This window comes from Chelonia mydas, chromosome 14 (genome assembly GCF_015237465.2).
Source record: "Chelonia mydas isolate rCheMyd1 chromosome 14, rCheMyd1.pri.v2, whole genome shotgun sequence".
In the NCBI taxonomy this organism is placed as follows: Eukaryota; Metazoa; Chordata; order Testudines; family Cheloniidae; genus Chelonia; species Chelonia mydas.
The window spans coordinates 9,962,880-9,986,541 of NC_051254.2; the positions used below are offsets into that span (position 1 = coordinate 9,962,880).

Sequence of the window (23,662 nt, forward strand, 5' to 3'; positions counted from 1 at the left end):
GCTCCCTGCCTTTGTGCTAGTCAGTCAGGGTGGGGATGTGGAAAAGAGAGGACTTGGGAGGAAACTGACATGATGATGCAGTAGCCCCCTAGGAGGATTTATTCAGTCCAAAAGCCTCCACACCCAAAGCAGCCCATCTGCTGCCGTCAGGAGAAAGCATTGAGCCACTTGATCTCTGAACCTCTTCCAGAAGCGGTCGGTCTGCTGTCCCTTTCCACCAAGAGCTCTGTGCCTATTTTATTGACTTGTCCTCAAGATTTTTTTCTTTCATCACCTTCATATGAACACGGGTCATGACAAAACATTATCTGAGGCTGGTAGGTGGATTTACAAATCCTTGGCCCCCAGAGACCAGGAATCATTAGCACTTAAGGGGCTGATCAAAAACAAATCAGACTTTCCCTCCTGCTAAAGTCATTAGTAAATGCACACCAGGAAGACATTTTAAGTTGCTCCTCCTTCATTTTCATTTTAAAGAAAATCACTCTTTGAAAGGCAATCCCCATATTTAAAGACTGTGTAACATTAACAGAAATCTCTAATTGTGATGTTCACTTTCTCCCATATCTCCTTGAAAACTGACATCCCTTTGCAAGCATCAAATTGTATAGATATTTGAGAGTACTTTCATAGTACTAGGACTGGTGGCCCATCCGTGGAGCTTAGAATGTTGTCTTCTCTCTAGTTTTGGTCAAAATAAAAATAAAGAAAGTACACTCAGAAGAGCTTCCTGGGAAAATCGAGGGGCCAGATCCTCCTATGCAGTTACACTAGCTGAGGAGCTTGCCTGAAGTTTCCTGTTTGGAAACCCGTGAGTACAGCTGGTTAGTTATTAAAGTTATTGTTGCCCCCGCTGCAGATGAAATTCAGAATTTTAACCCAGGTAAACAGCAGGTAAGAAATTAAGGATGACCTGGATTTCCATGTTTTGTATTAAAATATATATATAAAAAAATGTATAATTTAGATCCCCTAAAATATTCTGTGAACGACTTGAGAATCTTAAAACAATTTAAAAAAAAAAAAAAGCTTGGCAGTTTATCTTTATTACCATTCAAACCCTGGAGTAGTCTCAAGAAAAACACCCGTTAAAAGGCCACACAAATCTAGTGTTACCTCTATGTGAAATACCAGAGACAATGACCCCTTAAAATGCAGTAAAAAGAAGAGTTTTATCCCTTTCGAAAACACTACAGGGCCCCTCTCTTTAAATTGCCACACAAAACAAGTCTCTCTTCTACCTGCCATCACTGAAGAAACCACATAAAACTACCATCAGCTCTTTAGAAAACGCAAAGCATTAAATGCCGGGCTTAATTTGTGCCAGGAATTGCCAGGGCTGAGCCCCGGCACCTCTGGGCTTGGCAGTTCACAGCCCTGGCACCTCTGGGGTTGCCGCTTGTTATGAACATAAAAAAATTGCTTGAGGCCCTGCACCTCTTTCATTACATATTAAACATTATGCCCCTTAAAAACAGTATAGTTTTTAATAAAAAAACCTCCTTCCTAGAAGTTAATCTTCTCAAAATTAATCAAGATCACCTCAACAATTACCAAAAGTGGCAGTTTGGGCTAGGGGTTGAAACAAGAAATCCTGGGCCTGCGATCTATTCCTACTGCCACGGACTCACTACGTGGCTTTGGTCATGTAACTAATCTCATTGTGCCTCAGTTTCCCCATCTGTGAAAACATGGTTTGAGAGACTACGGTCTCCCACTTGTTCTCAAGAAGGCAATGGCAAAACTCTCATTCTACTTCAATGGAAACAGGCTCTTCAGTGAGCCAAGCTCACCCTCAGGGTAAATTCCAGGGCTGTGTAAATTATGGTCCTGCTTTTTCAGTAAAAATTATTGACTTGAACAGTGTTACACCAGTGACTGACGTGGCCCAATATTTATTGAAGTGCTCGCAGATCATGTGATGAAAGGTCAAGTGAAAAACATAGTAACAACGATGGGCAAATTCAGTGCCGTGACTGAGCTGTACTCTGCAAAGATAAAGGGGATGGGGGGAGGGGGTGGAGAGAGAGAGAGGGGCAAAGGTGGCCTTAAGCCCACCCTACTCCAACCACACCCCCAGACCAAAGGCAGTAGAGAGAGGGTATAGGGAGGTGGAGCTACTACAGCAGCTTTATACCACCTGAGTATTCCCCTAGGCAGAGGGAACTCTTGAGGCTAGAACTGGCGGGTTTATGGCTGCTGTGTAGGTGTTAAATCTGTCAATTAACTAGTAGGGGGGAGGCTGGCTTGGAGTGTCAAGAACAAGCTGGAATTCTTAAGCCTTACAAGATACATAAGGTTATGCCTTCTTCACTTCAGAAGAATATGGACACCCACAGGAAAACATGGCAAATGCTTTCATCACAGCAGCTTTAGGAATTATCATCACAGCTGGCAATTTCACTAAGGAAAATAACCAGCAACATCTTTTAGAAATGTTAATTACATAAGGAATAAAATAAGGTATTTTTGTTAAAAAAATTGGGAGAGGAAGGGTAAATCATAAGGAAAGTTTTTATTTAAGTATCATCACCTGTTATAACAGATAAATTATGATACCAAGAAGTCTTAAAATCCTTCTATGATCATAGCTCCTTACTGATTGTCTACATTCTTGAATTTTGAGGGTGACCCATCTTTTCTCTTTTGTGTGCGTGCTCCTTAGGTCAGGGACCTCATGTTTGTGTTGTGTAAAAAACAGTGTATACTTAGTGTTCACCAAATAACATATTTGTCTTACTTCAGAGTACAAAAAAGTACACACAAAGTTACCGGTAGGTGTCAAATATTCTCACTAATTTATTACAGATTTTGAAAGCTGATGTTCAGATTTGTGAATGGACATGGAACAAACAAAATGGATTCAAATGTTTTAATCCACACACATTTTCTTCAGTCTAGTTCATACAGAGAAATACAATACAGATCAACAAGACAACAGAAAGATGCTTTAGGAAATTCGGCAACAGAATCAGTGGTATGAAAATAGTTTTTATTTATTTACAAACATCTAAGAGGAATATGAAGCAGACATCCTGTCAAAAGGATTCCTTTCTGCGCATCTTCTCTTCTAAGTCATAAAAATGAGCAGGACACAAATTAACGGATTAAATCTGAGTAACTCTACTGAAATCAAAGGAGTTCTGCTGACTTCCCTGGGAGTTACTCTGCATTTACAGTTGTTTACGAACAGCTCGCTCAACTATTTTTTTACTTCTCAACAAAATACACAACACCTGCATGCAATGATTAACTAAACTGGTCAGTGCACTGTCAAAGCGACCAAACACATACTCCTCAGGCAAGCAAAACTCCCATTCAAGTCAATGGGCGTATTGTCGCTTAAGGAGAATATGATCAAGCCCAAAGAGTGCATAAACATAAAGCAAAAAGTTTGACCACAGAAAGTTTCCAAAGTCATATTACTGCTTGTGTACAGGAAGGTACAGAAGATTGTTTAAAAACAAAAAAACTGTTCCCTACTTTTATGACTAGAGTTTTGTATAACACTTTCCCCCTACAGCTTATTCAATCTTTTTGAAAGCAGAAGAGCAGCTAATTCTACCTGGGGGGCTACACGCATCTCTTGATGCCAAGGAAAATGTAAGTGTATCTTCTACCTTTTAAAAAGATACTTTGGAAATGCAGTATCATGCTGGCTGGTCATTCTTTTACAAATAAGACCTCAAGCACTTTGCAGCTGTGAATACACAATGTGTCATTTTCTTTTTTTAGGTGGGGAAGGGAGCATGGGGAGGTGGTGGTGGAAAAATGGGCATTTGTTAATTTCTGGGCACTTCACTGAATGATAGCCACATCTTATGGAACATTAGGCACCAATTTATGTTTCTGAATAAATTGATGGATTCCCGCATTACTGTTTGGTGGGAAAACCACTAACCAACCACCCATCACTTTTTCTGGATGAAAAGAACACTAAATGTTACAAATTCAGCATTTTGATCCAGTGCTTAGATTTGTAAAAAGCTCTTGGTTTCTTATTTAGTGCAATTTCAGAATCTGCATATGCACATTGAATACAAACATATTACAATATCAGACTACTTCTATCCTAAAGAATAGGCTTTTGTAAACCTTTGATGTGCTGGTAATTTCTCACAAATATTATTTAAGTGACTCTGACTAACTCACAGTTACAGCTCTTGAAATTCACATTTTTACAATATTCAGAGCATGGTTTTTGAATCGTTATTTCTATTATACATATTGAAGGTATATGCTACAAAAATAAAAAATCATTCTGTTTTACTATAAAAAAATCTATAAAGATTAGATGGCTAGAGTTCTAAGAGCTACATGAGTTAGTAGTAGACATATGGCTAATGAAGAATGTAAACTTTGAAGATACAGACTGAAATCCTAACAACAGTAGTTTCCATTTCCTCTTTAAAGAGAGGCCAATACAATAATCAGGGTTACGTTTGATGGATGCAAACATTTTAAATTAACAACTCTGAACCTGGAAATGTAAAGACCGTTGCAGATGATGTGGGCACAGAAGACAGGGAAATGTTAAAGAGAAACAAAGGATAGTTTAAAGCTATGAAGGTAATTCAGACTTCCAAAACATTACAGCTGGTGTAAGTCAGCCTGGCACCACTTGGTTCAATGGCACACTGCTGATTTACTCCAGCTGAAGATCTATCCCAAAGGACCCCAATCCTGGGCTCAGTGAATGTTCAGCACTCAGTGAAGCAAATAGGAATTTTGAGCAGGCAGTGCTTGCAGGAATGGGCCTTAAACATATGGAATGTGTAAGTACTGTTCACACAAAACAAGCGGTGTTTTGTTACCCTACACTGTGCTCAATAAGCAGCTACAGTTCCTCAGAACTGGATCAGAGCATATTTTTTTAAAGTGGATAGTTCACATTCAGTAGGATCAACCAGGGTACTAAAATGTTGCAGTAATCTCTTTTTAAATCTAAAAATATTCTAGATTATTTCTAGTTGACAGTTTAAAAAAAAGAAGAAATTTGCAGTCATACTATGTAATGAAATAGGAAACAAAGAGCATATATATAAGGAATTTCAAAAATGTGTTACTCTTATGTCTGAACTAAGGAACAGTGGTATGTTTTCAACATTCGGGTATTCTTTAAGAAGTCAACATGTATTACATTAACATTTTTAATGCAATTGAAAGCTACGGAACAATACTTAGACAATATTTTTTCCAGCTAAAGACAGTAAGTTGCACTTTGTAAGGAGGCTATTTTGTTTCTCAACTAAGCCTGCTTACCCAAGTGAAGAACACTGCAGCCACAGTGCTGAGTGTAATTGCTAGACCTACATGCTAAAAATTAATCAAGTTCATAAATCTTTGTAGGTTTTGGCGCAAAGACCACAAAACCCAATGGAAATAATTAGCATTGTCTCCTCAGTGAATATTGTCTTCTAGAAAAAAGTGCATTGGACTGCTAGGGAGGACCTAAATTTTACACCTATTAAAACATACCATGACTAACACTGCATTAAAAAAATAAAAATAAAGCTCAGGATACAAGTCTATACACACAAGGAAAAACACCTGACTGAAATGCAATCTAAATATGAGCACAGAACTGTGCACTGACCTCAGAATGGCTCCGACTTACAAGGATACCAAAAACTTAAAAACGAGTCAATTACAAAAAGTGAATTAGAAGGAAGTTTCTAGTATTACAACTGCCTGAGTGCCCCAGTCAATTTTAGTAGTTTTATAAGCATGTTTTGCTATTACAAATATTTTTCTTTCCTTTGTTGCTAGTTAGTTAACATAATACTGACAATCATGACTGTATGGTTAGTGGAGACCAGACAAATCTTATTCATCATCATCAAGCCAACTAACTGGGATTAGATTTTGCTTGGACCAGGAGTTAATCTTGGTCGGTTAACATGGTGCCGAATAAGATTTGCCCTGTCTATGACTGCTAAGTCATGGCTGTCTTCATCCTGTTATCAAAATCAGATTCTCTTGATTGCGTTTATATTGTAGAATTCTAGAATGTAAATAGGCCCAAACAGGGAAAAATAAGTAGGGCCTGTTTTTCAAAGGTGTTAGCACCCACTACTCCAGCTGAAGTGAATGCAATCCAGAACAATTAGCAGATTACAAAAATGTTCAGAACACACGTGTGATTTAAAGTTAGGTGTGTCCATTTAAAAGGGGAGTCTCATCAATGCATTGGAAAGGAGAATCTGGACCATGCTATTTACCCGTTGTGATAGTTTTTGGCGCTATGCTGGAGTATGCTGTAAACACATGACCACCAGTACGCATCGGGTTATAACTATATCTTAGCCAATAAGTGGCAAAATTTCTTATAAAAAAGATAAACATGAATGGCAACTACTGTCAGACCTCAACTATTTTATTTCAAGGGGAAAAATAGAAAAGATGTAGGGCCCACCTCATGGATTGGGAACATTGCTTTTAAAACCACAAACAAGTTGCAGAAGGTCCAAGAATACAGAAGTGTTTCCAAACTCAATAAACTTTTACTCTGACCTGTGAACTACTATAAGAAAAATAGATATATTATATACAAATTGTGAAAGTTAATAAGTAAGGGGGTTGTGAGGGGAGAAAAAAAGTTCACTCCATATCTAGGCTGTGCGTGCAAGTTTAAGCCCGCCAAAAACATTTTAACCTGTAGGTTATAAACCCAGGAAAAGGATTTATAACAGAAGCACTGACCGATCTTTAGGTACACTAGCATATGCTGCAATAAAATCTTAATATAGCCTAGAATTACAGCTCTGTGAATGAATATTCTGAATGCTTGCTAAATTAATATCTCAATATTTCTACAGCTGTACATTTTATTCAAATTAATATGCTTATGAAAAGCCTCTAAGAAATTAAATGTATTCATAATTTATGTCATCCTTAAATGCTGTGTTGCTTTTCTTAGAGTAGGGCATGAATTTCAATAGCAGAGCACCCTCTTCTGAATAACTAATATATTGCAATATTTTTATGTTTCCAATTGTCAAAGCCTATTTTTAATTAAAAAATAGGATAATCAATAGACAAAACTGTATCAGGTGCTTCATGTTTTCTCACATCTGTTTTTTTTAAAATGTGAATTTCATCAGATTCACAACCATGATAAATATACAATAGCACATGAGCAACTACCATTAAAACTGAAAAGTGTCTTTATTTAATTTATATGCAAATTAGACGTGGGGGGCAAATGATAATGACATAACTTCTGTAGTCAGACTAAAGTGGTTGCACAGGGAGAAATTCACAGCAGAATCTGACTCTAAATTTATGATGAACTGAAAAGTTTTGATTAAAATAAAACAGTTGAGCAAGAGAAGTTTAAAACAAAACCCCAAAAACCCCACAGGGTGGTAAGTTGGGAATTGGAAGATTCCTGTGATCACCTGACATATTTAAACTCTAGCCTTAACATTTATGTTTTTAAAAAGTCCTCTGACCTGTAGACAACTAGAGACAATTGCAGGAAAAGTGGGTATGGCATATCTGACTTTGAGATAAAAATTTATAGCGAGTGCAATCTTCTCCAATCCTCAAATAGAGTTTTCTGAAAGGCTTTCCAAGCATACACCATCTAAATTTGTTACCCATCAACTATTCAGTCACTTCTAATTGCTCATACATGCGGCATAATTCTCCTCCCATCAGCATGCAAAGAGCAATGATTTGGCTGAGACAATTAGGGCCATCCTCAGAAAGCAGCTCTCCAAAATTACTAAGTAGGTATTAGATGAAGTGTTACCTTCACTGCCCATTCTCCTCCTGTACTACAAAGCTATTCATGGATTTGTACTGCCCAGAGAGTATTTCACCCAACTGGCATCAGATCCTGAGAAGTGCTCAGTGAGTTGCAGTCAGTGGAAGGATCCAGCTTGTCTGCATACAGTACCTCCTGGCCAATACCCCATTGTCTGAGGTGCTGTACCTACGTTTCCTTCCTCCAACCGAGAACAAAACAAATTGGGAGACAGCTTACTCTCACCAACTGTGCTGTCATTTAGAGCAGTGTTTCTCAATGACTGGTCCATGGACTGGCGCAGGTCCCTGAGATCTCCCTGACACAATTTAGGAAGGCAGCAAGCTAGTCCCTGGTGTCAAAGAGGTTGAGAAACACTGATCTACCCTCTCCCCGGGACCAGGAAAAAAGCATTTTATAAGTTTTGTTTTAGGGGTAGGCTGGGGGTTCAAACTTTAAAAATTCGGAACAGTTTTTGATCCTATGAGTGTTGAAATATATCTTGAAAATTTCCAGATATACTTTAGATGACTCTTCCCAACACAGTTTAATAAGTTTAGATCAAGCAACCCTGTCATTGTCTTTCTAATGTATCTGCATTCCAAATACATACCCAGTTTTTACAGAGCTTTATAACTTGCCTGTAAACATTAGTACACAAGGATAAGAACATAATACTTAAATAAATATTTTTAAAAATAAGTGTGAATAAGTTATTCAAATATAAATAAATAAAATAGAGGCGTACCATTTTAAAATGATTTTTAAGCTAGTATAACCTAAAGTCAATTTTAACTAGAGAAGATTTGGATGGTGGATCTATCTATAACATGGTATATCTACTTTAGGAATTTTTAATTTACTTTTTATGTGGACCTTTGTGACTCAAATTGCTATGTATTTACATGATAAATTATAAATTCAAAGAAGGTCCATAAAGCTACCAAGTATGAAATTTACATTTGTTGTCAACATTTACAATTCATTACCTTCTAATCACATATATAATGAACAGCTTGCAAATCTGTCTAAATATGAATTTACTAATGTCAGTAGTATTTAGAATCTAGCATGTAAACTTTTAAAAAGGGACCCTGTCAAGTTAAAACATATTTTTATCTTGAAAGATTATTAAAAATGGAAGAGTTTCAAAAATGTAATTAACTTTTTACCATATAAACTATGTTTGCTTTTTGCATTTCACTCAGCATGGAAAATTTAAACCAGAAAGGGTCTGTTTAACTTCCTGGTCTCTCATGCATGCATATAATGCTGTTGTGTTTGATTTCCATAAACCTGTACAAAAATGCTTAAATAAATTTAAAAAAAAAAGTTTTCATTAACATTAGGTAATCCATAGAAACTTTTTTTTAAGATTCTGTAAAACAATTCCATTTGGTTTACAAAACCTAGATATATGGCCTACCCTACTTGACAGTGTCCCTTTAAACTAGCATACAGAAAACAAAAGGAAAGTTATTTGAGGGCACTGGCTTAAAATGACAAAAGAGGTAAGAAAATTCAGTGTTTAGACCAAGACTCTTTCCTTAACTTGTCACTGGGCTTAACGTATGCAGCACACATCTACTATAAGTTCAGTTACTGTTTGGAGATCACCTGCAGTACATGAGCTCAACTGGATTGATTAGTGACAGGTTTACTACTTAGCTTCAAGCTCTTGGCTTGGTAGGTTAAATTACTCACTCATAAAATAACTAAGGAGCAAATATTGATTTCTGCTGAGGCGACCACGAAGTTTTAAACCTGAGAAGCTTCACCTAGGTCAATATTTACCTGGAGAAATGTTGATGGTTACCTAAACAGGATGTTTATATCTACTGTTACATCTATTCTGAATTTTTGTATCGTTGTTTGTAATAATGTTATTTTGTGGTCATAAATTTAAATGGGAGATAAAGTTCTAAATCCCGCAAACTATTATTCACCTTGCATGACCTAGTCAGGAAGCAAAATTTATATATGTTCTCCATCTGTTTTAGCAAATAATACATTTTTACTGAACCAGATCATATATGTATTTATGATCAATGGGGTGGCACAGACTGACTTGCCATGTGGCTATTTTTAGATCATCATCAGACACGATCAGTTATCTGTAACCGTTTTTAAAGTGTTGCCAATTGTCACCAAAAGAAACAGTCTTCTTACATAGGTCTTAAAAGATGGTCATGCTACCCAAAGTCACATTTCAATATTTCTTTTATGTGCACCTCACAGTATATTGTTGAACTGAGTAAGACATACTGCTTATTTAAAAGAGAAAATAGTATTCTCAAGACATACTAAAACGACACTTAGCCTTAAGAAAAATCAGCTTAAGTTATGGTGAGATTTTCATTTTGATATATACACCTAAGTGTTTTGCTAAGGGTTAGTCTGGAGGTTTTTCCATTAATACTTGAAAGCATGGCTTTTTTTTTTTTTTTTACCCCTGTGCCACTCACAAGTCTACACCTTACTGCATAAAGGTATAGTTATTGAGATAGTTAAATATATATTAAATGTTCTAAGTTTTTTAACGAGACTTGATTAATATATTATGTAAAATTCTTCAGAACCTATATGTCTTCATCTGTCTGTTCCCTTGTGTGTTCCTGCTCAGACATGCTGGAAGCATCATCATCTGTTTGTTCACCCGAGTGATATAACATCAGTGCATGTGTCTTATGAGTTATGGTAACAGTGCAGGGTCCCTGTGCCCATGGCTCTCCATCCACCTGCATTGGCATCTTTGAATTCTTCAGAATCAGCTGGTATTAAATAAAAGAGCGTATATAGAATCATAACAGTTCACTCCAGCCAAAGATATTTCATTTACAACTATTGCCTATGTACTGATACAGCAAGATTTTAGCCTCCCAGTAGAGAATCTTAGCATATTGTTAGTTACGCACATGTATAAGGTGTCCATAATGGAGTTATGTGGGTGCAATTTAAGGGGCAATTAACTTTTCCAACAAAGATGAACACCAGTCTCCCCGACAAACTGCCACTTTTAAAGACAAAGACGTGGTCAGCAGTTGAATGCCTAAGATGACACATTCACTGAAAAACCTGGGTAAAGGTAATCATACGTACCCTCACAGTGTGTGCCTGTCCTAGTCGAACAGGATTTGCTAATTTCACCTGAATCTGTGCACAGTGGAAAGACCCATAAACTCCAGCAACTTCCAGCAGTCCATCATCATACCTAAATTTTAGAAAAGGAGAAATTTACTATAAAAAAAAATAGTTGGGAACACCACTGAAATAACTGTATAAAAAAACTTTACATAGTCTTTGTATTAATAGATAAAACTATAATGAAAGTGACTGTTACAGTACATAAGCTTAAAACTATCTGTTTGCCTTCTGCTGCATAACAAATTCAATGCACTCTTTAAAATCTTATGGCCCACTTCTGCAGCACCTACTCCTGTGAGCAATCCCTCTGATTAACGGGACTGCTTACGTAAGCCCATTGGCCCTTACGCTGTAATAAAAAAGTATATATTCTAACCATTAAGGCACTACATACCTTGCCAGTGGATAAGGCTCATCACCCATTCCTTCCCATAATCTGCAGCCACCTCCCCAGTATCCAATATTCAGGACGATGATACCTTCCAAATTCGGCAGATCGATTCTCTCACCATCCAACTCTAGCTTTACAGATACACAACAGATTGTTAGTAAGTTACTGTGGGCCAAATTCTGTACTTGGGCATGTGCCACTTCTCTTCATACATTAGGGTGGGCATTCCACTGAAGTCAATGGGACCTGGTCCCATATGATCAGCGTGTGTGTTATTTATAAAATAAATATAAACATATTAGAAAACATTTTTGACTTCATAATATGGTACCGTATCCTACCACCCCCATTTCTATTATTAACTAGCACATTACAATTGCAAGGGTTTGTGACTCAGACTTGTGTAGTCCCTCTGTGCTGGAGCAAGTTTCACCTATACATTGGGATTTTAGCTACAGCAGGGGCTCGATCCAAAGTCCATAAATGTAAATGGGAATCTTCAATGGGTTTAGCATCAGGCACTAGATACTGTACAGTAAGTCCTGATTAGTCAGTTGCCACAAGTTAATTTTGCTTTTATATCAAAAGGTAAGCAATATCCAGGTATGCATTAAGAGGTCTCTATGACTGTACCTAGTGGAAACTTAGACTTAGGCGTTGCTTAAACTTTTTTATTTATAAAAACTACTAGATCATTTCCATTTAAAATCCTGCTTTCTTGAGGGAGGGAGACGTATGTTCCCCCAGGGAATAAAGTGAGTTAGCGAGAGAACACAGATATCTTACCTCAACCTTTTTGTTAAGATCTTTACATTCCTGTACTAAACAATCTTTGGTTCCATAGAAAAAATAAACAGCCTACAAAAAGTTAAAGAGAAACCAGTATCAGAAACAGAGAGAAAGACGAAGATAATTTAATTATTGTTATAAGAGCTCGATCTGAAATTTTTATGTAACATGAGATATTTGTGTATCCTCTTTGCTTTTAAGTTTTCAGGAAGAGGATGACCCAGTAATTACTACCTAGTGCAAGAAAGAGTTTTTCCTTTTAAAATTAAATCAGTACTGCACTTTTAAACAGAGTTGGGCAGTGCCATTGCTCCAGTCCATTAAGTTTCCAAATGACTGAGAAGCTCTACAGAGATAAATATACTTAAGACTGCTTTGCAGGTAATTAAGAACAAGAGTCTTTCCCTCTGCTTCCAGAAGGGGAGAGCAACCCAAACAGTTGGAACCTGGCTGGAAATGCACCAGACCCACCATAAGCTCCCCATGGAAGCTCCTCTACAAGAGCTCTAGGACTGGACCTCTTCTAAAACTGGGGTGGGAAGAGGTAGCGCTAAGAAGCATGTTCCATTGCCGGTACTAGAGTCCATATTCTCGCCACTACTGTACAACCTAGGAATATGGAGTGGTAAATAAGCCAATAGCAGCATGGTGGTGGGCCACAGAACAGCTGCGTGGAGACAACAGTCCCACATAGTTGACCAAGATCCCTGTGCATCTCAAGACATGTACTGCTGACAGAGAATGAACTTCCTGACCCAGGGAGATAAACCCTGAACACCCAATGGAACAATGAAGATGAAACTCCAGGAGCTAGACAAGAAGAGTTTCTCTTTCCCTATGTAGGAAAAATTTCACGTAAGGGAAAATAGGACCCTAATGGCAGTTTCCGAGGTTGGACGTGTAGCTCCACGGTTGTATTGCACAACTGCAATAAATCAGTGGCCTGAGCTGTTTCCACGGAAGTCAAAGAGAATTTGGCCATAGTACTAGAATGCATAACCATGATATTGAGGAACAACAAAATGGAAATACACATTAGAACAGGGGTCGGCAACCTTTCAGAAGTGGTGTGCCAAGTCTTCATTTACTCACTCTAATTTAAGGTTTCGTGTGCCAGTAATACATTTTAATGTTTTTAGAAGGTCTTTTTCTATAAGTCTAGAATATATAAACTAAACTATTGTTGTATGTAAAGTAAATAGGGTTTTAAAAATGTTTAAGAAGCTTCATTTAAAATGAAGTTAAAATGCAGAGCCCCCTGGACCGGTGGCCAGGACCCAGGCAGTGAGAGTGCCACTGAAAATCAGCTCGCGTGCCGCCTTCGGCATGTGGGCCATAGGTTGCCTATCCCTGCATTAGAATAAACTAGACACTAGTAAAACACGATCTTAGATTAAGAGGCAGAAAAATGTTTTGCTTGATTGCTACTCAACGTAAAAAAAATCCTAGTTTGTCTCAGACTCTTACACAAAACAGCTGATAATTAAATACTTCCATGAATTAATGGAGGCTATTTGCAGTCATTTGATTAAAGGGTGGCAATTCTCAGTATCTTTGGCAAGAAGTGGAAAATGCTATTTTACCAATCACACCTTATTAATAATTCTGCTGGAAAACAGAGAGGGAGTCTTCTCACGATGCGCATGAAAGTTGAGAGCCATGAGAGCATCAGGTCCTATGGAAAAATAGTTGTTCATTGTGAACACCTGTGGGACAACAGTTCTAGTTAAAATTATGGAGACATGAAAACAATATCCTAGCAATATGCAAATTCGAAGTTATGAGTGTGTAATCTGAAGTAGCAGATAACTGGTTCTTAGCCAATATAAAATGATTAAAGGCTCTCAGTTATATAGGTGCTTTGATGAGAATTACCCAGGGGTGGGAGAAGCACCCACGTTACAGAGCAGAATTTGGTCCTATGAAATTAAAATAGTCACTGACTCTCTGCACTTACCAATACACTGCCACCACTTACAAATTATTGTTGGATTCATGGAGTTTTGCACACACTTCTCAGCTACCCTTTGACTTCCTCAGAGATAAGGAAAGCCCTATGACCACTTTCATAGCATCCTTTGTTCTAAAATGCTTCTTTTGGCACTTTCACTGCTCACTGTGGCATTTTTAAAAATAAGTAGTGCTGTCGATTAAGCGCAGTTAACTCACATGATTAACTCAAAAATATTAATCGCGATTAATCACAGTTTTAATCGCACTGTTAAACAATAGAATACCAATTGAAATTTATTAAATATTTTTGGATGTTTTTCTCCATTTTCAAATATATTGATTTAAATTACAACACAACACAAAGTGTACGCTGCTCACTCTATATTGTTATTTTTGATGACAAACATTTGCACTGTAAAAAGATAAACAAAAGATACAGTATTTTTCAATGCACCTCAGACAAGGACTGTAGTTGAATCTCTATCGTGTAAGTGCAACATACAAATACAGATTTTTGTTGTTACATAACTGCACTCAAAAACAAAACAATGCAAAACCTGAGAGCCTACGAGTCCACTCAGTCCTACTTCTCGTGCAGCCAATCGCGAAGACAAACAAGTTTGTTTACATTTACGGGACATAATGCTGCCCACGTCTTATTTATGTCACCGGAAAATGGTAACAGGCATTCGCATGGGACTTTTGTAGCCAGCATTGCAAGGTATTTACATGCCAGATATGCTAAACATTCATATGCCCCTTCATGCGTCAGTCACCATTCCAGAGGACATGGTTCCATGCTGATGATGCTCATTAAAAAAGTAATGCAATAATTAAATTTGTGACTGAACTCTTTGGTGGAGAATTGTATGTCCCCGGCTCTGAGTTTTAACCGCATTCTGCCATATCTTTCATGTTATAGCAGTCTCGGATGATTATTCAGCATATGATGTTCTTTTTAAGAACACTTTTGCTGCAGATCTGACAGATCTCAAAGAAGGTACCAATATGAGATTTCTAAAGATGGCTACCGCACTCGATCCAAGGTTTAAGAATCTGAAGTGCCTTCCAAAATCTGAGAGGTAGGAGGTGTGTAGCATGCTTTCAGAAGTCTTAAAAGAGAAACACTCCAATGCGGAAACTACAGAACCTGAACCGCCAATAACAAATATCAACCTTCTGCTGGTGGCATCTGACTCAGATGATGAAAAAACATGCGTTGGTCTGCACTGCTTTGGATTGTTATCTAGCAGAACCCGTCATCAGCATGGATGCATGTCCTCTGGCATGGTGATTGAAACATGAAGGGACATATGAATCTTTAGCGCATCTGGCATGTAAATATCTTGCAATGCCGGCTGCAACAGTGGCATGAGAACACCTGTTCTCACTGTCAGGTGACATTCTGAACAAGAAGTGGGCAGCATTATCTCCTGCAAATGTAAACAAATGTGTTTGTCCGAGCGAATGGCTGAACAAGAAATAGGACTGAGTGGACTTGTAGGCTCTAAAGTTTTACATTGTTTTATTTTTGAATGCAGTTATTTTTTTGTACATAATTCTACATTTTTAAGTTCAACTTTCATGATAAAGAGATTGTACTACAGTACTTGTATTAGGTAAATTGAAAAACACTTTCTTTTGTTTTTTACAGTGCAAATATTTGTAATAAAAAATAAAGTGAGCACTGTACACTTTGTATTCTGTGTTATAATTGAAATCAATGTATGTGAAAATGTAGAACAACATTCAAAAATATTTAAATAAATGGTATTCTATAAATGGTATTCTATTAACAACAGTGTGATTAATCACATAAATAATTTTTTTTAATCACGCAATTCATTTTTTTAATTGTTTGACAGCCCTAAAAATAAGATAAAGGTTCTTAATGCCAGGTCTGCAAGCAAAACATGTAGTGATCTAGAAAAGAAACTGTAAATCCTGCATTTCTTTCTGTGGATCCCAACATTTTCCAGCAGACGGTGCTACTTAATTACAATATGCAAATATAGATATATACAGTTAATTAAACTTTGGAATTGCATGATAGGAACTTCAACTAACCCTGTAATAAGTCAGATATCAACTCCCTCAAACACTATTCCAAGCCCCTCCGCTCCCCTGAGACTAGGGCCTGATTCTTCTCTCACACTGATGAGAATCAGGGGTAACTCTACTGATGTCAGTCACAAAAGTGTAAAACTGATGTGAGATTAGATCACTCTTTCAAATAAGTATTCACTTTACGGGCAGGTTACTTATCTTTTCTATATACCAAATGGTTATATCTTTTTTTCCTGAAACTTTCCAGAGTGGCAACACATGATTTGCAATCCTCCTCACATTTCCTATTTTCTTATTCTTGTTTATTGTGAATTATAAGATTGTCATGTAGTAAGAATAGTGTTCTTAGCATTGCTGTAAACTTGCATAACAGCTTCACTTCTGTGTTAGCCAATTAACAACGCAGTTCATTGTTTTCAATGCTCCAATACCATTATTGTTAAAGCTTCCATCTACTTTCCTACGGTACTGTGAACTGAAGAGAAAAGCCTAGTGAACAGAGCACTGGACTGGGACACAGGGAATCTGGGTTCTATTCCTGGCTGTCACTGGCATGTTGAGTGACTCTGGGGGAATTATTTCACCTCCCTGTGCTTCAGTTTCCCCATCTGTAAAATAGGAATAATGGTGCTGATCTCCTTTGTAAAGCTTTTTGAGATCTTCTGATGAGAAGTGCAGTATCTGCGAGGTATTATTACTATACAACCTTCAGGCCTGGCAGTTTATTTTATTTTATTTAAAAAGCATATCCACGTAGGAAATAAAATAATCAGTTAATACAAGCATCTGGTAAGATCCACATTTTAGTAATTTTGAAACCATACCTTTAGTTTTCTTAAATTGTAGTATCCTTTATTTGTTACCTGAACCTTCCACCTGAAAAACAAAAGGCTATTATTTAGCCAAGTTACAGAAGATGAACTACTCTCACTGAACTCAAACTGCAATAAGAAACCAAAAACTGCGATGTAAGAAATTATAATCAGAAGATGGATGTTCCTCAGAAGATTCAGAGGTTTGGTTAAATATTTAAAGGTTCAGCATTGGAGAAGCTGCATAGCAGAGGCGCCTCCATCTCTGACATCCAGTAGCGCCTAGTTTCCCACTGGAGCAGTTACACCTGTGCGCACCGTGTTTGTGTTTCCCTATCAAAACTCTGCGGTCACTGGGTGTTACTGTTCATCGGTAATGCTTTCTGGAGTTTATAGACAAAATAGTCAAGGTGCTGTGGGATTCACCTTTGTACCGTGTTACTTACCTGTCTAGTTTAATTCCATCTGCCTCCATTACATTTCGTAAAATTTGTTCCACTGGGACTTCTCCAGCATAACCTGCACCCCAAGCCAACGTATTAGACAGGTCATTACCTGTTCCGAGAGGTAAGATTGCAACTTGTGGAATATACCGTTCTTGTCCCTGTGACATAGAAATGGTACATTTTAGAATCTCCTTTTCTAGAGTCTTCTCCCTCCCTATTATCCCCAGAAATGCTGAAGATAGCTGAACACCATTAACAGAAAAGCTGCTTCAATGGTTATTACAGAGTGGCACAGCACGTACTGTAAGCATGGCAAATGTCAAATCTAAGCATTTGGGATCAAGAAAATATGAAAAGTGGAATTTTTAAACTAGGCAAATACCAAATGCACAAAAATAACATATCCCCAAATGAGCAGCCCCTTTGGAAAATGTCTTGCCTCTCCCTTAGCTTCCCCTCCGTAAAGCTGGTGTATCTACCTAGCTCATAGAGCTGTTGTGAGATTTAAGTTTTCAACTGTGAGAAGTAATTTGAAAAGTGGCATCATGGTCACTGTTGTTTAATCAGGATATATATGTTTATAAGAAAAAGGATGTTTCTTCTTATTATCAGCCCTGCAACCAGGGATCTGAGAGTCAAGCTGGGCTCTTTTCTCCCTTCACTTACCACCAGTGATAAAGGTTTTACAGCCCAGCCCTCAGAGGAATACCTATGTACTGCCAATGCCTGTAATGCGTTTTCAGGAGCATAACATTTTGTCAAGAACTCTGCTAAGGAGGCATGAGAGGGCTTAGAATCCAGCTCACACCATCTTAAGTACGTTAGCTCTGCAGGGCTATTAAGACATTTTCTTCCACATATTTCATTGTTCCAGCAAATAGGTCTCTCTCAAAAGCGTTCATAGGTTTATGATATGCATCATGAGCCAGTTGCAGCTTTCAGTACAGTACTTTACAAAGTATTATCAGTTAACAAATACAACATTCACTTTGACTCTAAAAAACTGGGAAATGGAAATTACATTTTTCTTATCCAATTTTGAGAACTTTACCACTTTTCTTTTTTTCTGTAGAGAAAAGGAGGTGGGTGTGTGGATACTAGGCAGAAAAGGTGACAATCGAATTAGACATCCCAGGAGTTCTTGCTGACACCTCTTAAACTGAAAACATGTTCTATTTAGAAACAATACTAAACACACAAAGTTTCTTCACTTCTTGTCAGTAATAGTAATAGTATAATGAAAACCAAATCTTTAATAATTTATCTACTTCTGTCCCTTAATCTCTTTCTAAAGTCACAAACTGCAATTGTGTCATTATTTTTGGTGGCTTTAGAAGTTGAATACTTTTGGTGAGAAATAAGCAGCCAGAGCAGAAGAACCTTACTATATTAATAAGTCCATTAACAGCAAATTAAATTTCTCTTTAGATTGCAAAGGAACGCATAAAATAGGCTACACTCCGTGAGCAGAATGGCTTCTAAATTAAATGTTCAAAGTCTGTATCTCTTTATTGTATATAAGCTACTTAGCAAATACTTTTCTTAATAGGTTTACTTTGAAAGATAGGAATGACCCATATCCGGATAAGAGATTAGGGCTTAACTTTTGGAACTGGCCAAAGTGTATTTCACCACAATACATGCAAAGGTATTCAAACACCGTACCTTTATCTTCATTTCATCAATTGCATCCAGGACCCAGCCCACTGTGCCATCCCCACCACAGACAAGTACCCTAGCAGAATTATAAGGCAGCAAGGTACAAAGCTGGAGTGCTTTGGCAGGTGAAATTTTGCTCAGATCAAAAACCTATGAACAAATGAAAATAAAAATGAAAATGTCTGTAAGTTAAGACACACAGTGTAGGGTTTACTTCACAGATCAAAACATCTTCACTTTTATATATCAGGATGCAAACTGATCATCATAAGTTCCAGACAACTACACTGGCAAATGGTCATACCAAAGACCAAATCCTACTCAGATTCATGTGAGTAGTTATTTCAGTGAATATTCATATTAACAAAATAAATCGGATTTTTTTCCCCAAATGAAAATTTTTTTTAAATCTAGTAATGTCAATCCTTCACTTTTACAAGAACCAAAAGTAATGAAATAAAAACGGTTTAAAAAAAAAGACTTAAAATTCAATTTGTAAAAAAGAGTTCATTCATTGAGACTACTCTTGGCATCGATTTTTGTTTTTTGTTTTTTTAAAACAAAGACCTTAAATTCAGACTAACAGAAATCATTGAAGGCTCTTGCTTTGAACTTTGGAGGAAGAGAATTAAGAGGTAGTCAGGAAGTCTAGGAACAGCTACCTTATGTCAGAGCATCCTGTGCCTTCCCAGCTGAGTTTAAGGGACAATGGCAACACAGAGGGCAACACAGGAAAATAGCCAGATGTCTTGCCATCTTCATAAGTAAAGTTAAGATTTAAAAAGTTTCAAAAGAATCAGATCAAACCCGCATAGTTTTCTCAGGACCGTTGCACCAGACAGAGTGACCAAGGTGATGACATTGCACAACGCATCATGATTTTACTTATGATTTGAAGTGTTTTTTCAATTGTTCCCAATCTTAAAAACCTCATACCTTCCTGAATGAATAGGAGACTTATGGAAAAAAGCAGCGAGGGGATTATTGCAAGTTCAACTTCTATAAATCTTGATGACACCTAGCTCCTTATCAAACTCATTGTAAAAAAAAAAAAAAAATCTCCTTAAGTTGCCTTTGCAGACCTGTGCTAAAATCCTGATGGCCATTTTTCTTCAAATGAGAACTGCACCAGTCTGTTTCCTTAGCTGGAGATTTGTATCAAACTGCTTAAAAAGATCCTGTAATCCATATATAAGCAAAATGCTGGTGATCTTAATTGAGTCTTTAGTTTATTACATAGTTCTGGCTTTCCTCCACAATTACCTGAACTGGGTTTAAGAGAATCTTAAACTCTCCCAACAATGTTTCGCCCATGTTGTTTCCACTACGAGTATTAGCCAGGATTATTATTGGGGTCCAGTGTTTACAATAGGAGGATGCCAACTGCAGAAAGAAAAAAAATTCCATATGTACACAAATGTGACAAACCTGAAAGGAATGAGGGGCTTTGAATTCCAACGTCATTCCCCATTTACACAAAGACAGAGAAAATGAATTACTCCATAATTTTAAATAAAAAGTAGCTAATTCCCTCTTTATAGTAAGTACAGAAACAAGCAACCTTTCCAAATAAGTAATAAGTTTTACAACTTATTTCAACCAGTAGCATTCCCAGTCAATGAAGATTTAGTTGGAAGTGCCAAAATACAGCTACTAACAGTCATTTTATTTTTGTGTTTTTTCATAGTTTCTTGTTGCCACTTTTGCTAATCATCATTTGTAACAAGAGCTTTCGAACAGTTCCTCCCTCTTCTACACCTGGATCTTGCAAAGAAATCACATCAGAATTATCTCCATAGCAGCACTGAGGTCTTAAACACAGGACTATACTCTCATGGAAGAATCAAAACATGGCTTAGGACAGATAATGCTTTTGTTCAAACACAAATGATTTCCATAATAAAGGGATATACAGAAAATTATCAGCGAAGTTGAACATTTCTACAAATAGCTTTTATCAAATTTACACAAACATGCAAGTTCCCCTCTAAATTGACTTCATGTTTTCAGTACTGCTAACCTCAAGGGTTCAAATACCAGGAGACAGAACCAAAGATAAAAAAGAGAAGAAGAAAATCTTGCTTTTTGTCTGTCTTCAGATTTTTGACCTCCCCTGTGAATACCCTAATTTGCGTGTGAGAATTACAGGTTGAAATTTCAACCTTGAATCATACACAATAATACTGGCCCCAGCTACCTTTCCCCTCACCTTTGCTGCCAGTCCTCCAGGCTCCCTACTGGCACGTTCCTGCAGCCATCTCAATTCCGCAGCATGCTCCCATAGCCTGCTCTTCCCCTCACCCCCTGCCAAACTGTAGGCCCCCACTTTCCAACTTCTCCTCTAGCAGGATCCAGCGGTTGTCCCATGTCTTCAGCCTGCAGGGAGGAAGTTTGTTCTGTGCTCCTACATCCAATAACTTTCCTGCACTGGGGTGGGGATAGCAGGGCTAAGACTATTGAGCTTGGAGCAGGGCTGGCTCTGCTGTCCTGGAATCTGCCCTGCTCAGAGCACACAGGGTTGGCTGCCTGTGGCATAAACAGCACAGTAGCCTGTAATGGTTGAAGGGGGAAATGCAGGCACCTCAGGTAGCATTTCTGAGCTGCTTGTGTTTTATCACAAGAGCCCCCTAAAATTGGTCTGAAATCATTCATAGATTTTAAGGCCAGAAGGGACCATTAGAACATCTAGTTTAATCTCCTGTATATCATAGGCCACTAAATTTCACCCAGTTAGTCCTGTAACCAGCCCAATAACTTCTGTTTGACTAAAAAGAAAAGAAGTACTTGTGGCACCTTAGAGACTAACCAGTCTTCTGTTTGACTGACTCCTATCTTCCAGAAAGGCATCCAGTTTTGATTTGAAAACATCAAGAGATAGATAATCCACCACTTTCCTTGGCAGTTTGCTCCAGTGGTTAAATTGCTCTCACTGTTAACAACGTGTGCCTTATTTTTACTTTGAATTTGTCTGGCACAGCTTCCAGTCACCAGTTCTTGGTTTGCCTTTCTCCACAAGATTAAATAGCCCTTTAGTACAGGTATTTTCTCCTTGTGATGTACTTATACGCTAGTCAAGTTACTTCTTTGTCCTCTTTTTGTTACTCTGTTTAAGCTCTTTAAATCTCTCACTGTCAGGCATTTTCTTCAGCCCTGGAATCACCTTTTTTCAGCTCTATTCTGTACTTTCTCCAGTTTTCCCAACGTCCTTTTTAAACCGTAAACACCAGAACTGTATATAGTGTTCTATTATCAGCCTCACCAATGGCATATACAGAAATAAATTCACCTCGTCCCTCTTTTATTCACTACTCCCCCGTTTACACATACAAGTATCCCATTAGCCCTTTTGCCACAGCATCGCTCTGGGGAGTTCATGTTGAGTTGAGTTGCCTGCTCACTATGATCCCTAAATCATTTGAGTCGTTAATTTCCAGGGTACAGTCCCCCAATCACAAAACTGGTGGTAGTACTGCGAGTGTTGACACTCTGCATTATGCGATACACTCTATTTTGGTACACAGAAAATATTTTTATTTGACAGCTGTACCTCTTTGAAGAGTCAGTTTGTTTTCACAATATTTAATATTTGGGTAAAATGGAAGTTTATTCTTTAACAGGCTTATTCATAGAATTATAGAATATTAAGATTGAAAGAGACCTCAGGATGTCATCTAGTCCAATCCCCTGCTTATTCTTATCAGGTATCCCTTTAAAAAGACTTTATAGGATTTCTCTCCAATATCTACAGTAGTGGCTTGGAGCATGGAAACTGTTTTCTTTTAAACGGCTATGTTGACAGATTTTGCTAAAGATTTAATGTATATTCTCTAACATATAACAGGGAATTGAGGATAAATTACTTTTGGAATTTTTGACTAAAGATGATTATGGGATTTAAACAGTTGTGGTTAAGATGTTTAAGAAAGCAAGGTACTATAGCCTCAGTGTCACCTCAGAATAATTACGTGCAAAAATCTGTTCAATCTCAACCAGGATGTTAATAAAATGACTAATACATTCAAGTCAACACACTTAGCATTTATGTATTCAAACACTGATTCAGTGTATAACCACCACCATGTCATTGCACTTATTTAATATTTAGAATTATGTATTATAAAAAAACCCAATAAAGTTACCTTTCCATAATCAATTCTTTTATCCTTACGCATCTGATTAATGGTGGATAAGTAATATGGTGGAATAATTAAGTTTCTGAATTCTCCAAAACGACACTTCTCGCTCTTTAAAGAATTCTGCATGCATTCATCATGTACAGTGTGCTGACACCAAACGCACCTGAAAACAGAAACAAAAAGAGTTCAAATGGTGGTTTAACTTGATTTCTAACCAATTGTTTGGATTGAAAGGTTGAGTTTACTTATATAGGGCTATGCAAAAACACTTTATAAAATTAGGTATATTAATACAGCACAAGTTACGCAATGGGATCATAAAATAATAGTGTAGAACCTTGCCTTAAATTACTTTATCAACATCACTTACACACTCGGAAATTTGCAGGGTCTAATTCAGAAAAACTAGCTGTCCTTTTCTTAGAGAATTAACAGAAGAGAGTAAACATGGTCTAAAAATATCTTTTTATTAATCAAACTAGGGGAAACCCTAGCAGGCATCAGACTGATTATTG

General features: G+C 37.4%; 1 protein-coding gene across 1 annotated transcript in view; it reads right to left on the reverse strand.

Annotated features, from left to right (window-relative positions):
- Positions 1-2,775: 2,775 nt before the first annotated feature.
- Positions 2,776-23,662, reverse strand: part of DGKE (diacylglycerol kinase epsilon) — a 28,241-nt gene continuing 7,354 nt past the window's right edge. Inside the window, exons 2-11 of the mRNA XM_037913981.2 lie at positions 23,151-23,310; positions 20,275-20,394; positions 19,018-19,161; positions 17,353-17,510; positions 16,919-16,970; positions 13,667-13,780; positions 12,072-12,143; positions 11,289-11,416; positions 10,850-10,961; positions 2,776-10,521 (exon numbers count right to left, since the gene is read on the reverse strand). Coding sequence (XP_037769909.1) covers positions 10,330-10,521; positions 10,850-10,961; positions 11,289-11,416; positions 12,072-12,143; positions 13,667-13,780; positions 16,919-16,970; positions 17,353-17,510; positions 19,018-19,161; positions 20,275-20,394; positions 23,151-23,310 — 1,252 coding nt within the window. The 3' untranslated portion in view covers positions 2,776-10,329. The remainder of the gene's footprint in view (positions 10,522-10,849; positions 10,962-11,288; positions 11,417-12,071; positions 12,144-13,666; positions 13,781-16,918; positions 16,971-17,352; positions 17,511-19,017; positions 19,162-20,274; positions 20,395-23,150; positions 23,311-23,662) is intronic.